The 16,284-nt window shown below is 36.2% G+C and overlaps 1 protein-coding gene across 3 annotated transcripts in view; it reads left to right on the top strand.

The window, feature by feature from the left end:
• The window catches only part of LOC131675546 (ran-binding protein 10), a 710,588-nt gene that overhangs the window by 376,842 nt on the left and 317,462 nt on the right, over positions 1 to 16,284 (top strand). For all 3 annotated transcript variants that reach the window (XM_058954562.1, XM_058954563.1, XM_058954561.1), the window contains exon 6: positions 14,873 to 15,181. In XM_058954562.1, the coding sequence (XP_058810545.1) occupies positions 14,873 to 15,181 (309 nt within the window). The remainder of the gene's footprint in view (positions 1 to 14,872; positions 15,182 to 16,284) is intronic.

Here is a 16,284-nt window from a genome sequence, read left to right as displayed (position 1 = left end):
TCTTTTCTGTGTTTGGAAGTGCTTCATTATATAAAACAGTCGCATTTGTAACCGCAGCTTGAACCAATCTTTTCATGATTATCCATGTCCATTTCTTCGAATATATGCTTGGCCGCACTTGATTTGCACGTTGATCATGCAAATCAACACCTCCCATGAACTTGCTGTAAATGCAAAAAACATTTGGAAATGGTATTGCTAATTTACTTCTCGATTCTTTATCATAATGGCTCACATTAGACATTGGAGTGACTCCTGAAACCGTCGAAAGGATAGATACAGGATTGGAATCCATTACAGTAATGAAATTTAACCCACTTAAGTTATCGTGTTTTATTAACCAGGTGCCCCGTTTTGCTTTCTTATTGATATCATTTGTCGCTTTTATGATATTATTTCTTACTGTACCAGTGGCTCGAAGACCAATTTTTTTTAAATGAAGTAATAGATCTGGACAGCAAAATAAATTGTCAAAATAACAATGGTATTCATTTAGTTTCCTTTAAGTGCAGTGGTGTAATAGGTGCTGTAACATTTGTAAAACGACACGTGAACCAAGAGCAATATTTGGTAGTTCAAATCATCAGAAAAGAAACACACAAATAGTTCAGTTGACGTGCTAGATAAAATAATTTTTTTATCCTTCTCAGATAATAAGTTTTTATTAGTTACATCGTCTGGATACTGCTTTTCTCCGTCAAACCAATTGTAATGGTGATTGTCTTCCCATTGTTTTTGGGACGAATTGTATTGATACAAAATTTTTGCATATGTCATTTTGGGAGACGAAAAATTGCAATCGATGTCGTCATTGTTAGAACTCTCATCATCCGATAATGCTATCACGATCACCATCCTCACCATCATTATCATAGGTATGGGACTCGCCCGAATCTTCGGGATTAGGAAGATAAATAGCTTTATTGAACTGATTATTTTCAGTAGTTTCAACGAGTCCACCGTAACCCTCCTTCGACTTTCGAGAACGATTACTTATTCTAGGCATATTTATTCTATATCAAGACTGGAATAAAAACATTGAAGTAACAGAGAGAAACTACCACCCTGAATTTGTCATTCGAAAACAAAAAAAATTGAAAATAATGAGAATGAAATATGAGGAATTTCAATTATGGATTTATCAGAAAGTATGGAATTGTATTTATGCGTGTTATGCAAACGTTTGCCAATGCGTAACAGGGCACGGTATTAGTTAGATATTTTTTTATTAAAAAATGATTGGCTTGACGAAAAAGTTTCATACAACAAAAAGTGCTTAGAATCATTCGAAGAATACGTGTAAATTTTCCTAAGATGTTGTGGGCCACTTTCGATTTTTTTATTCTAGCCATTTTCCGGAAAAATTAGAAAAATTTCCAGAACGTCCTGGAAAAATGTACACGTATTCTTTGAATGATTCTAAACACTTTTTGTTCAGTGAAACTTTTTCATAAAGCGATTTCTTTTTGAGTAAAAAGTTAGTTAATAATTTATTATATTTTCTGACTTTCTGACGCCATCTTCGATTTGCGAAGTTGATTTTTGATATTCTTAGAGATACGATTTGTAATGAAAAATAGTTTGTTCACGATTTTTGGACGTTTTAGACATCCAACTCAAAGGATTCTCTGTCAAAATTTTGGTTTTTCAAAAAAAATCTGAAAATTTTCACATTTTTTTACCTACAATTGCAAAAATGAAGCTCAAAAAAGCTTTTTTCAGAATTTTCACTCCATATTCTTATTGGCTTGAAGTTTGACACCTCTGGTATGACTACCTTGCGCCTTGGAAAGAAGGTCGATGGTAGAATTAGACCATTAAAGATTGTTCTTCGTTCTGCTGCTGACGTTCAATGGATCATGCGGCACTCTCCGGATATTTTTAAATCAGCTCCTGGTGTGAAGTGCGGTCTTGATCGTACCATGCACCAGCGACAGCAGTTACGGGAGACACTTGCTGAGATAAATACCAGAACGCGGGCAGGTGAAAATGGTCTTAAACTCAAGTTTATGAATGGCATCCCCGGTATTTCCTCGTCAAAAAACGCGTAGATGCAGCCAAGATTTCAAAACAACTGTCTATTTACTACCAAAATATCGGCAGTATCAAATCATCAATTGCTTGCTTTGTTCATAACGTTATTACTTCAGCACAGAAATTTAACATTATTGCCCTGACCGAATCTTGGTTGGATGACACTGTAGAGGATGCTTTGCTGAGGATTCCTGGATATTCGCTCGTGAGACTGGATCGTTGTGCCGTTCGGAGTGGCAAGTCAAGAGGAGGCGGAATTCTTGTTTGGCTTGAGGATGCATGCTCTTTTCAATCTCTTCAAGTCGTAAACTTTAATTTGGAGCATGTCATTCTCAAGCTTGATTACGGAGCACCCTTCATTTTGTCTGTTGCCTATTTGCCACCTGTTTCTTCTCTCTCAACTGTGACTTTTGAATCATCTATGGACTCCTATTGTTGTTCATTGGAGGAGTCAGTTGCCAGATTTCCGGGGTCTGCCGTTCTCGTTATGGGTGATTTTAATCTGCCACGTTGCTCGTGGACCGCTGTTGATGGTGTGCTTTCGGCTGATGCTACTGCGAGTGGGGCCATTCGTAATTCAGCATTACGATTACAGGATTGCATGGGCTCTCTTAAGTGTGCTCAGCTCGTCCAGTATCGGAATAGTTCGGGAAATACTCTTGACTTGACCTTTTGCAGTATTCCGGCGTTCCTTTGTGCATCAGTGGATCCGCTTGCACCGTCCGACAGATACCATGAGCCTTTGGTCATTGATGTCAACTTCGATGTAGCCACTTCGCCTTACTCTTTACCTCATAGTGCTCTTACCTCCTTCAATTCCAAAAAGGCCAATTATAGTAATATTAATTCATCTCTGTTATCTACTGACTGGGATGATCTTTTTGATGGCCACCAGCAGGATGTCGACATGGTGGTTGGTGGTTTCTACAGAAAGTTGTCTGAAATTATTGGCTGCAATGTACCTCTAATGGGCTCTTTTGTTGCTAAATTCCCGAATTGGATGTCTGCGGAATTGAGATCAGCAGTCTCTCAGAAGAAGTTGGCCCATCGGACATTTAAGGCTACGGGGGATGGTGGTGCACTGCATGACTTCAGGATCTTCAGGACGGCTTGTAAGCGCCTTGCGTTACGTGATTATGGCCGGTATATTGATGACGTTGAGGAGTCGTTGCAGTCTGATCCGGGAGAATTCTGGAAGTTCGCAAATTGTAAGGATGGTCGCTCTGGTTATCCAGATAATATGTATTTTAATGATGTTGTTGCACATCATGGCCAGGATATTGTTAATTTATTTGCGGATCGATTCTCATCGGTTTTTTCTGCAACCTCTCTTCGGGATGGCTTTAATGGGCTTTCCTTCGACTCACAGGCGCTGTCTGAAATTTTGTTCGTGCTCGAGGATGTGAAGCTTGAGCTTGTCGGCCTTAAACCATCGTTCGCGGCTGGGCCTGATGGGATTCCGTCGACTTTTTTTATTAACTGTGCTCATAATTTATCTCAACCGATTCTTTATATTATGAATTTATCTTTACGTACAGGCACCTTTCCATCGGCCTGGAAACAGGCTTTTGTTATTCCAGTGTACAAGAAGCGTGGTGACAAGAGAGATATTTGTAGTTACCGTCCGATCGCCAAGCTGAATGTCCTCTCCAAGTTGTTCGATCGTCTGGTGTCCATCAAACTATCACCCTTCCTTCTTCGCTCTATTAATGTCTCCCAGCATGGTTTTGTTCCCCACCGTTCCACAGTCACTAACCTTGCAGAGTTTGTAGAATTTCTTGTTGATGCTTTTGATCAGGATCATCAAGTAGATGTTATCTATACTGATCTCACAAGCGCCTTTGATAGTGTCAATCATCAATTATTAGTAGCTAAATTATCATTTTATGGCGTCCATGGTCCTTTCCTCTCCTGGTGTTTCTCTTATTTATCCCATAGATCATACTCCGTAAAACTTCAAAAGTTTGTCTCTTCTTCGTACTTAGCTGCTTCTGGGGTGCCACAGGGCTCGCACCTTGGTCCTCTATTTTTTATTATTTTTGCAAATGATACTTTCTCAGTTATTAAGTCCTCTTATATCTCCTTCTATGCCGATGATGCCAAAATATTTAAAGTTATCTCCTCCTTTAACGATGTTTATGAATTACAGTTGGATCTGGAGAGATTCTGTGATTGGTGCTCTTCAAATGGGCTCTTATTGAATATTGATAAATGTGCAGCTCTGTCGTTCTCTCGTAGTAAAGCGCCATACATTCATAACTATTATTTCCTTGATGTTGTTATTGGTAGGGTTATTGAATTTAAGGATCTTGGCGTGTTGTTTGATGGTAGTCTTTCTTTCACTTCACACATCATTCAGTCATGTCGTTTGGCATCTCGGGCATTATTTCTGTTGTTCAGACAATGTCGTGCATTCAAAAGGCCAAGCTCTCTTATTGCACTCTATAATGCCAATATTCGCTCTCGTCTTACTTATGCGTCTGTCATCTGGGCGCCGCGTTTTTATCATCAATCTAAATCACTTGAGATTGTTCAGCATCGCTTTTTACGTTTTTTAGCTAATAAATTCGGCCCACGTATGGATGCCTTCTCTCATGACTACTCTGCAGTGGCACGTTCATTTCATATTTGCACTATCACTTCATTCATCAACTATCAATCAGCATTATTTATTTATAAAATTTGTCATAACTTTATCAATTCGATGGCCCTTTCTAATCGCATTCTCTATATAGTGCCCCCGCGTATTCTCCGGGCCCGTCATCACACCTTTTTTATTCGTCCCCGTAAATGTAATCTTAATCATTTGTCTATTGTCGATCGCTCATGTCATCTCATCAATAACTTGTCATCTCCATTGGACGTGCACGCAGTTTGTATTGGCACATTTAAAAAGCTCGTTCGTGAGGACATAGCGGAGTTTCGCTAGTTTGTTTCTTTTGTCACGCGTCTTCTGGTTTTTCGTTTGTTCGGTGCTCTCTGTTTTTTTTTATATTGTTTTTCCCATTTTGGCTGCCTTTTCTTTCTTTCGTTATTTTATTTTATGTAATTTTTACTTTAATTATTGTTTTGTTATTTACTTCTATTTTTCTTTACTTTTTATATTTATTATGTATGTTTTTTTTTATACTGTATTTTTATTTTTTTGTCTATCTTTTTAATTCTTTCTTATTTTTTATTTTGTATGCTTATTATTTGTCATGTTTTGATTTGGGTTTTTACCCGTTTAATAAATGAAAAAAAAAAAAAAAAAAAAAAAAAAATGTGATAACGACTGATCTTTCTTGGTGACACAGTTGTTAGGAGCCTCTGGAGCATTTGTAGAACAACGCGGCTACCCAAAGCACTATTTCTTAAATTCTCTAACTGCTTCGAAGGGAGATGGTTTGATCCTTTCCCACAATATATATCAAAATCAAAAATAAATCCTTCTTTATTGCAAATAGCCCACAGTTTCAAACCAAAACGTACAGGTTTACCTTTCATAAACTGCTTCAAGACTGTCCTACCATAAAATTTGATCATACATTCATCAATTGATAAAGCTGTGGAAAAAATCGCAAATTGTTGGCAGTTTTTTCGAAAAATATCTAAAGGAACACGTATACGCCAAGCTCTATCATTTGCATTTTTGTCTTCATTTTTTGATAGCTTTATTTCTGATTTTATTTTTTCAAATTTTTGACGACTCATGGCTAATTTTACTAATTCGCAGACTAGAAAAGGATTATTTGACCAGTAATCTCTCTGACTTTTTCTTGAATTAAAGATCGATAAAATAATAATTCCTAAAAATGTGTTCAAGTCTTGTAGAGTAAGATCACCACCATTGCATACTGTTGCTTCTACTATAAATGCCTTTAATTCATCAGAAAAAAATAATTAAACAAATCAGTCAGAGAATAATCGAGGATCTTTTTACGATCAGATTCTGAAAGAAAAACTTCACTTGTTAACTTTTCCCCATAAACTTTTTCGCCATCCAACCACTCATAAACATGGTTTGGTTCTAACTTCTTTTGATTTTCCGAGTAGCTATCAAGAACTTGATTGTATAAAGTAGTAGGTATAAGATTTTCAAGGAATGAGCATACATCAATGTGATCATTTTCATTTTCTGAATTTGAATCAGACTCAGAATCTTGAGAATCGTCTAAACTGGGAATCATAATGACATCAAAATTCTCGTCATTTTCTTCGGTTTCAATATCATATTGTTGATCAGAATTTTTTGATCGTTTTTTGGGTGGCATTTTTCCGACTTCACAATAAAATAATTTTACTATTTTCTTATAAGAATATGTAATAATGCAATAAAAAATTATTATTTAAGTTATCTAAACAACTAAAAATTGTTTTCAAACTCAATGAAGAAATAAAAAAAATTTTTAGAGCTTTAGTAATCATCAAACTACTTAGTGTAAAGATAACATATTTTTACATTTTATACAAAGATTCTTTTATATATTTTCTGAAAGTAGTATAATATTATGTGAAGCTGACAATACGTTGACAGTTAATTATCAAAATAATAATTTAAAAAACTGATTTGAAATGCATGAAGATTAAATTGTATCCAACTATACAAATAAGAAGTGCTTTTTTACAAATTCACGTAATTTTTTCTTCAAAACTATGCAGTTTAACTAAAAATTTATTAGAACAAAAATATCTTAGAATTAATCAGGGAATGCTCTTGAATTTTTTCAAAATGTTTTTTCAACTTTTTTGAAATTTCATTTTTTTGAATTTTTCAAAAATCAAAAATTGTTTCAAAACGTTTTGAAAAAATTTAAGAGTATTTCTTAGCCGATTTTAAGATATTTTTATTCTTATAAATTTTTTGCTAAGACCTATACTTTCTGAGAAAAAAATTTATCAAGTTTAGAACAAAATTTTTTTATTTCGGCCGCCATTTTGCTTAGATGAAAAATTATTCAAATAAATGTCATCATCCTAACATTTAGTTCAGATATCGAAGACACCTTTCTAACCGGTTTTAGACCGATACAAAAATGTATAGGCTCCAGAAAATCAGTTTAAAAAAAAATTTTTTTTTTCATAATCACGTTTTTTTTTTAATTTTGATTTTTTAGAGGTTAGAAATCTATTTTTCGACTTCTGATCATCACCATTTGAAAAAGCACCCTCGAAAACATAGGGTACGGTTAGTTTTAAGTTATTTGAGTTCGAATTCATTGCGAGGTAACAATTCAAACTCAAACTTAAAAAATGTGTCCTGTGGACGTTAACGGATTAATATCAAAATCTGACTTCATATTCATGGTCAGCAACCCCAAAAAGTCCATGCTTAAATGCTTTTAATTCATTCCGATCACTTATAAAATTTTTAGTCCGCCATATTAAACCGCCATATTAAATTTTCTACATCTGATTTCGTATTCGCGATCAGCATTCCCGAAAACTCATGTATAAATTTTTTCGATGAATATCTATGACTTATAAATTGGGGTTATAGCCTCGCATATGTATATAGGCTGTTTTAATGTTCTTATAAAACTGCGAAAGTATGAGTACTTAACTTCCATCAATGATATCTCGATGAAACAAAAGCTATCTTGAATCTGAAAAATGGATTTTAAAGGGTAAGAGTGCTCCTTTGTAGTGGTATTACCCGTTAAAAAAAAAAAAAAAAATTACTCACGTTGTCACATAACCTCGAATATAGCAAAAAAACCTGTGTTTTTCGCACTTTTAGGTTAGAATATCTCGAACATCTGATGTATAGAGTTAATAATTCTGATGTTAGATTCGGATTGAGTGCACCAAAATCATTCGGGCACACAAGGTTCCGTTTCTGGGTGAGGACTTTCGTTGAATTTTGTCGGCCTGTGAATTAGTGTGCTACTACATTGGCTGAAGTTATGTTTTCATCAATTCCTTTTCAGAGTAATTAAAAATTTCTATCCTTTGTTCGCGCGAACAGTTCTCCAGGTTTGTCACGTCTGAATTGGGGAATTGAAGCATGTGTTCGATAGGCGCACGACAGACGCATTGCATGGGTTATAAACCTGAGGCGGCTGGCCCGGTCTCACCCGAGGGCTGCGGGGGGCCGGTCTATGTTTTTGGGCTATTTGGTGGTTGAGAGTGGGGAGTATTTAAGAACTCTCTGTCAATAGTAGTTAGTTCATTTTAGAAGGCAGAACGCTACACAGAATAGTTTCGTTCGTTGTGTGTCTCCGTTGTTAAAGCCTAAGGATAAGTATTGCCTGCGACACAGTGTCAGGATCACCTCTTACCCGCACGTGTTACCAAGGGCTGCCCTCGAGGAGCCCTAGTTGCACCATCGCGTGGAGGTACTTGTTATATCGTCCCCGTCTGTGCGCCTAATCATAACTTCGGGTTGGTAAGCGAGTGTTAGTTGAAGTCTGAGTAATTGTGATTGTGAATTAATTACGGAAAAAATCGTTTTCTTTTTGATCTTTTGTTTTGTACATACGAGGGTCGTTTGAAAAGTCCGTGCAAAATCAGAGACATGGCGCTACTAGTGCGTATCAAGGTTATTTTCTGTTAGTGGCATATCTTGGAAGAGCACACACCAAGTTTCAGCCAAATCGAGTGGTTGTAAAAAAATGGACGAAAAAGAATTTCGTGTATTGATTAAACATTACTTTTTCAAAGGCAAAACGCTTGAGGAGGTTAAACAGAAGCTTGATAAACATTATGGTGATTGTGCACCTTCGATTAGAATGGTTTATAAGTGGTTTCAAAATTTTCGGAGTGGCCATATGAGCACAAACGACGCTGAACGTTTTGCACCAACATTTGGACATGAAAAAGCTATCTGCTAGATGGGTACCGCGATTGCTCACGATTGACCAAAAACGAGATCACGTGAAGTGTTGCAAGAATGGTTTGCAGTTGTTATAGCTAAATCCGCAAGACTTTAAGCGTCGTTTCATCACTGTAGATGAAACATGGATACATCACTACACTGCTGAGACCAAAGAACAGTCTAAACAATGGGTTACCAAGGGGGAATCTGCTCCGAAAAAGGCGAAGACAATTCCTTTGGCTGGGAAGGTTATGGCGACTGTCTTTTGGGATTCGCAAGGAATAATCTTCATCGACTATCTGGAAAAGGGTAAAACCATAACAGGACATAGAACTAGTCTTATTTTGGCTTCCTGGGGTAATGCAATCTTGAACAAAATAATATTGATTTTGAGTTCAAAAGCTCTTATAACTTATTTCAATTTTACATATGTACATCAATTTTATAAGCTATGACTGTAAGGCATTCATCAATCCTCATCACTATCTTCTTCTATGACGGGAACATCGCCGTCGTGTTCGAAAATCTTTGTAAGATGTTCTGCAGGCTGAATAATTCGAGAAAGATAACGAGCATGTGATAAATAATAGATAATGGCGGCCACATGAGAGCAACAGTCAGTGGTTCGCAACCCATTAGCACATTCACAACAATATCGATTAATTCCAGCCGAGCCAATCGTGTTAGGCTTGTAGCCTATACAAAAGTTATAAGTTTTTCTTTAAAAATGCCTGGATCTCACTCGCAATTTCAGAATATTACTAGATTCCTTATGATACTGCAAATCTATCGCATCATTAGCGTCTATCATTTCAGCTAAATAAGAAATTGCTTGCTTCAGCTGATAAGTTATGAATGTGATTTCAGTTGTAGAATTTTGTAAGTACATGATGATACTAATTGATGACCATCAAAACTACCCTTCCAATATAGTTTTCTCTTCCGAAGCAACATTTCATCCAAATGAATCATTGAATAGACAAACTAGGTATATTGAACTGATATTAATCCTTATTGAATGTATGAAGACAAGACGTAATGCCCTTGAATGTTGAATGTTCGGTGTCAAATATTGAATATTAATTTGATAGGTCCGTTTTTCATTGGAAGGAATTATTTTCCTGTTGAGGTTCATGTAATTGTCAAACATAGTTTACTACAATGGAATCATTAAATAGCTGACGTTGCTGTTCTATAGATATATTTGAAGTAGTTTTGTTTAAATTTATAGCAGTTGTATCGAGTGATGATTCTACTGTCTTATCAAATTCGTCATCATCATCGTCATCATCATCATCATCAATAGAAATAGCTGGTTCGAATGTAGTATCAAACGACTGCAATGTAGAATTTAATTTATTAGTAGTATTATTGGATTATCGAGATTTATTAGGAGTGTCAGCTGTTGCTCTTGAATGAAAAATATTATCGAAAGTGATTTTCTTTCCTTTTTTCGTTACTTGTACAATAGTAGCATTAGTTTTATTAGTAACTACTTTTATAAGCTTCGTCAATGATTCAACCGTAGATTTAATAGTTTCATTCAATATTTTTTCTAAATCAGCTTTGTCACGTTTTATTGGTTGATATTTGCGTCTGATGGCATTATGAGCCTCAGTTAGTTACTCGAGTACATGTTCTCTTTCAAAATCAGACATGTTGACGGTTGTAACTTCTAAAGTTTAATCTAAAGTTTAATTTACAACGTACAGAGTCGCTCGGAGGCGCATTTGAAAGGTCTTTTCAAGAGCTTTGAAATGGTGTAACTCATGGATGCCATAGATTACACAGGCCGACAGAATTTGACAAAAATATTTTACCAAGAACCCGAGTATAGTTTTCCGAAGGTTTTTTCGCGCTGAATCCGAATCCAAGGTCAGAATTACTCTGGTGGCTCCGGTTTTCGAGATATCCTAACCTTAAAGTGCAAAAAACGCGATTTTTGCCTATATTTGAGGTTATGTAGCAAAGAAAAGAAATTTTTTTTCAAAAAACTGTATACATCAAATTAAAGTATGAGTTTTCTTCTTTCAAATGCCGTTGAGTATGCTCGGATATCTTTTTTTTCACGAAGTTACACAAATTTGAAAATTTCAAATTTTATGAATTTAAAAAGCACCACATCATTCAGCCCAAGCTATCTAACAAGTAACCATATTAAAGAGCCACTCACCAATTTAAACCAAACTTGGAAATATGACAAAACACTAAAAAATATTATGAGCATCGTGCTTCTATTTACAAAATGCTCTCTTACGGGTAGAAACCACCCCTGCCAACCCCTAAACAGGCTCACCCACATAACCCTGGGTAGAGCAAGTTTAATTAACTGCTTTTTGATAAAAAAACTCATTTTCTAATCACAGGTATGCGTACTAATATGATCTAGATAGGCCTCATCCCCAAATACCTCCTCAACCCTTTAAAACCAGCCCTCCCAACCCCTAAGCAGGCACACCCACATGACGCTGGGTAGAGCAAGTTAGCCAAGTGCTTTTTATTTCAAATTTGTGTAACTTCGTGAAAAAAAAAGATATCCGAGCATACTCAACGGCATTTGAAAGAAGAAAACTCATACTTTAATTTGATGTATACAGTTTTTTGAAACAAAATTTCTTTTCTTTGCTACATAACCTCAAATATAGGCAAAAATCGCGTTTTTTGCACTTTAAGGTTAGGATATCTCGAAAACCGGAGCCACCAGAGTAATTCTGACCTCGGATTCGGATTCAGCGCGCAAAAAACCTTCGGAAAACTATACTCGGGTTCTTGGTAAAATTTTTTGTCGGCCTGTGTTATCTTTTAGTTTTGTACAAGCAATAATTCCACATTGAAAATTCGGAAAATTTTTTGTTAACTTGGAAAACTTGCCAAATCAAGAAAAAAATTTTACAAAAATTTGTGTTAGAACATTTTTTAGTTTTTATCAAGCTCTATCTGAATAGAAATCAAAAAATTATTATTAAAATTATTATTAAAGTCCTGGTTAAAAAATTATTTTGTCAAAATCGACGCGCGCGGACATTTTTTCCGGGAAGTAAAAATTTTTTAAACATTTTTTATCTCTGTAAATTCTAAAAATAAAAAAAAAGTGTAGAGGAAAAAAAAATATTTGTCTTTGCAAATAGAATACTGTACTATTTTGTTTTATTTTTGTCGATTTTAAAAAATTTTTGTTTTCACAGCTGGTACGCTAAAAAGATGAAAAACTACATCATATTTTTTTTTCATTCATTTAATATTATTCTGTAATAAATATCATAAATTTGGTAAAAAAATGAATTTTCTCTTTTTTCTGGTTTTAGAATAATTTTTCTCTTTTTTTTTGCTTGCCTAATTCTTCATGATCAAATTGAACAATACAATCCGATCAGAAACGATGTGAAATAATTAGTGTGGTATATACCATTAGTGAAAAAAAAGAATAATATAGTATAAATATATATCATATTATTTTTTTAATAGATTTTCAATAAATACAAATGAAATTTGCAAATACAATTGTCTTCTTTTCTATAATTCCCTGTAATGATATGCAATTATTTCAAATATAGTATGTAACGGGGTGGATTAGCTAGTACAATGGGAATTTATTAAAGCACAAATTCAGACGATACAGAGCTAACCGCACGTATGAGTATACGTATATTCGCCTTTACATTTGATACTTTCGTTTCAGTGTCTTTTTTCCAACAGAGTTGAACTCACTTTAAGTCACCTGATTTGTGATACTCGATCTATCTTAGATGTAATTGATCTCATGCTTATTCCACCTAATCCCCTACATGAAATCGGTTTAAAATTTAATCCGTAATCCGTTAAACTAATAGGAAACGAAATGACGTAATGCGGCGAATAAAATTAATAACGTTTAATTCTAATAAACTACAGTCTTTAACGGGCTTTAAAAGACTAACGCACGTGAATAGGAATTTCCAATAATTAACAATAATACTGGGAGAGAGAGAGATAGAGAGAATTTGAAACTTTGCCTCGAAAACTAACGCTCGGCGTGAATACAAATATAATAGTCGCGATAGACAAAATAGTATTTTGTATCTCGCTAGTATTTCGTACGTAGTGTATAAAAAGGGAGGTGCACCTACCCTCCGGTGCAATTACGGTGATCAGCCAAGTAACAGTTGAGGCTTAACTGAAATTTTGAACTCTCGCGAGCCCTTTCTCTCTCTTAGTCGTTCGCTCCAGCATCGCTAGTGCCACCGAATCGCGAACAGATCGATTAATCGAATCGACTACCGTTGCAAGTATTAAATCATTTCATTTATTATAATAAAAAAAGATACAGGATAAAGTTACTGATACTGCTATAAGGTTTTAAAGTGGACTCGACTAGTCAAACGATAGTTTAAAGTCCACGCTTATCTATCTCTCTCTCTCACTCTTGCTCATTCAACATCTCCGAATCAGTGACGCTAGTTCTACAGGGTTTCCTCAGCCATATGCTATAGACCACATCGTCTTTAACTCTGTTGTAGCACTATGCTATCGTCGTCCTTCCCTCTCTAAATCTAATGCTAGCTCTTGTAGACCTATAGGCCCCTGTACACTCATGCTACACTATGCCATCGCATACGTCATGCGAACATTTTTAATTATTAGATTATCACCTGCTATCAGTTTATCGTTAGCTCCCATGATTCTATTTTGACGTCACCGCCACCGTATCTTTGCGTCATCAGCCACCTCCCCTGCCCTACCTCCATCGTATCTATCACATTACCCGTCAACTCTCACCATATCCTCATGTAGCCGCTACCTCCTCCGCATACGAGTTGCATCATATGCCAGCTCCTATCATATTATTACGTTATAGACTAGGTCCCATCGTACCATTACGTCATGGGGCCAGCTTGCATTCTGATGACTCATTTTAGGCCAAAATGAACATAGCTACTGTGACGGTAAACGTCTTATTAGCGCTAACTGCCCAACCGTGCGGCTGCCCGCGAGGGCAGCACCTACCGGTTGGGGAAAATGTGACGAGGTAATTCGGCACGCGACGGAACGGAACGCGCGTGTATGAAAATGAGGCAGTCGAGGATCAGCTATCGATATCCCCGACAGGAGTCGAAGATTAGCATCCGGTCGCTGAGCTGTGCAAGGTGGGATAGTTGATAGTTCCCGAGCTTTCCCGAGTGCCGAGAGGAGCTGATCAGGAGTGCAGAATTAACTACCGATACGGAGAGCCGCAAGTGAAGGATCGGCCCTCGACATGCCTAGCCAAAAGTGCACAATCAGCTACCGATACACGAGCCAAAAGTTGAGAGTTAGAACCCGATCGCAGAGCTGTGCTACGTTTCCCCGAGTTTTACCGGAGTGCCGATTCGAGCCGAGTCGGAGCTGCGACAGCGGTGCCTTCGCCTGCCTGGAAAGCGTGCGTGAGAGTGCGCGTGTGAGGAGTTTCGCCAGCGAGGGCGAAACCGAAAACGCGAGCTTCCGCACATTAAAGACAGACTTTCCCTCAGTGAGAGTGCGAATCGTTTTTTTTCTGCTTCGTACGTCTGCAAAATAAAGGTAAGCTGGCCAGCTTAATTTCGCGGTCGCGATATAATTGCTACGCGACTAATACCTCGATTCGACAAAAAGCGTGCATGTAACATCTCGGCAAACAAAGAGCGTAGAGCGATCCGACACTGCATGTTGTTGTCGTGCGCTCGGCATGTAAACAAAAACACGCGGGCCGAATGAGATGTAATATTAAGAGATAATAAAAGTTCTCGTCTGTGATGTTAACAGTACTTTCGAAGTGTTCTTCTCATATCTGTAGTTAGTTGGTTGACTGACACCCGTTCCCTCCTTCTCTCCGATTTTCGTGTCTGACGTAGGTAATTACGCGCGCCTTTCAGTACGATCGCGCGAATAAATTAATTAAACGGTACAAACCCCGTTACACTACACTATTATTTGACATTTTTAATATATATTAGAATACATATTTCTATAAATAGAATATTTGATTTTATGTGATGTAAATGATATTTTTAGTATAATAAAGTAATTATTTTAAATCATATATTACAGATATCGATCAGAGCATTCAAAATGTTCAAAATAGTTATGACTTTTCAAATAATACATGCAACAAATATAAGCAATTATGTGGTGGTAATAAACATGCTATTGAGAAGATGCTAGATTTTGGAAGGCAGTTATATGCACAATCAATGCAACTGCGACAAAAACATGGCAAAAATGAAAATAACAAAAGAATGTTACGTGATGCATTCAGTTTGCTTGCTTATTCTAATCCATGGAATTCTCCTGTAGGATGGCAGTTGGATCCTTTGCAAAGGGAAACTGTCTGTGCAAGACTAAACTCTGCAATATTAGGTATGGAAAACTTTATTAAAAATATTTTAGATTTAAATATATGAAAAATTTCATGTATTAATGACCATATTTTATTGAATCTATTCGCTTATTTATAACATGATCGGCTAGATGTAAATCTCACGCATATTTTTTTAAGGTTTTAATACACCGATATTCAAATAGTATATCTAGATATATTCTATTTGACTATCTCTTTCTGCTATAGATATCTCTAATCTTTCTCGAATATCGTGCGTAAGCAATAACATAAAACCTAATTTTTCAAGGCTCACAATGAAACAAGAAGTTTTTTATAATTGTACATGTATATATTTAACACTGCGACCTTTGTGGCGACGTCGAATTGTCAGCTTATTTTTTATTGAAATCTATTCCTCATTAATATCTATGATTATTGTGAATTGTAAATTGTTATAATTTTATTCACTTCGTATTTATCCAATATTTTCCTATAAATTATACAATAAATACTATCCATTCATATAAGTGATCGAACAAGAGTTTTAATAGCGGTAGACTCAACTTTCAGCTCGCACACCATTCAATTAAATACTTACGGTATCCATATTTCGTAATGCGACGAATGACACTCAAGCTTTTTATAAAAAATAAAAGTTATAGTCTTCTGTGGGTTGAAAAACTTGTGCACGCGATTTAAATTTATCCTGGAGAGAGAGAGAGAGAGAGAGAGAGAGAGAGAGAGAGAGAGAGAGAGAGAGAGAGAGAGAGAGAGAGAGAGAGAGAGAGAGAATTCGAAATTCTACCGCGAACTATAACGCTCGACGCGAATGCGATAACGGTCGCTTGCAAATTTAAATGCAATTAGCCGTAATTGATGTTGACAAACGATTTATTCTCCCGGGTGATGCTGCGACGATTCCGCTGTAACAAAAAAAAAGGAAAAAAAAACAGGCCACACACTTAGCTCGTAAATTAGAATGAAAAATTGCGTACAGCTGAGTAAAGAAAATTTTTTCTATGAACGGCAGTTTTCGACTCGCTCATCTGACAATTTTCCGATGTTTGGAACAATCAGAGCGAGTTTACGACCGCGCCATCCGGAGTAGCCAGATTTCGAACATCTTTAGAAAATAGAAATC

Source organism: Phymastichus coffea, unplaced genomic scaffold, assembly GCF_024137745.1.
Source record: "Phymastichus coffea isolate CEN01 unplaced genomic scaffold, Cenicafe_Pcof_1.1 PCOF00025, whole genome shotgun sequence".
In the NCBI taxonomy this organism is placed as follows: Eukaryota; Metazoa; Arthropoda; class Insecta; order Hymenoptera; family Eulophidae; genus Phymastichus; species Phymastichus coffea.
Note: the sequence above shows the minus strand (reverse complement) of the source record. Positions and strands in the feature narration are given on the sequence as shown.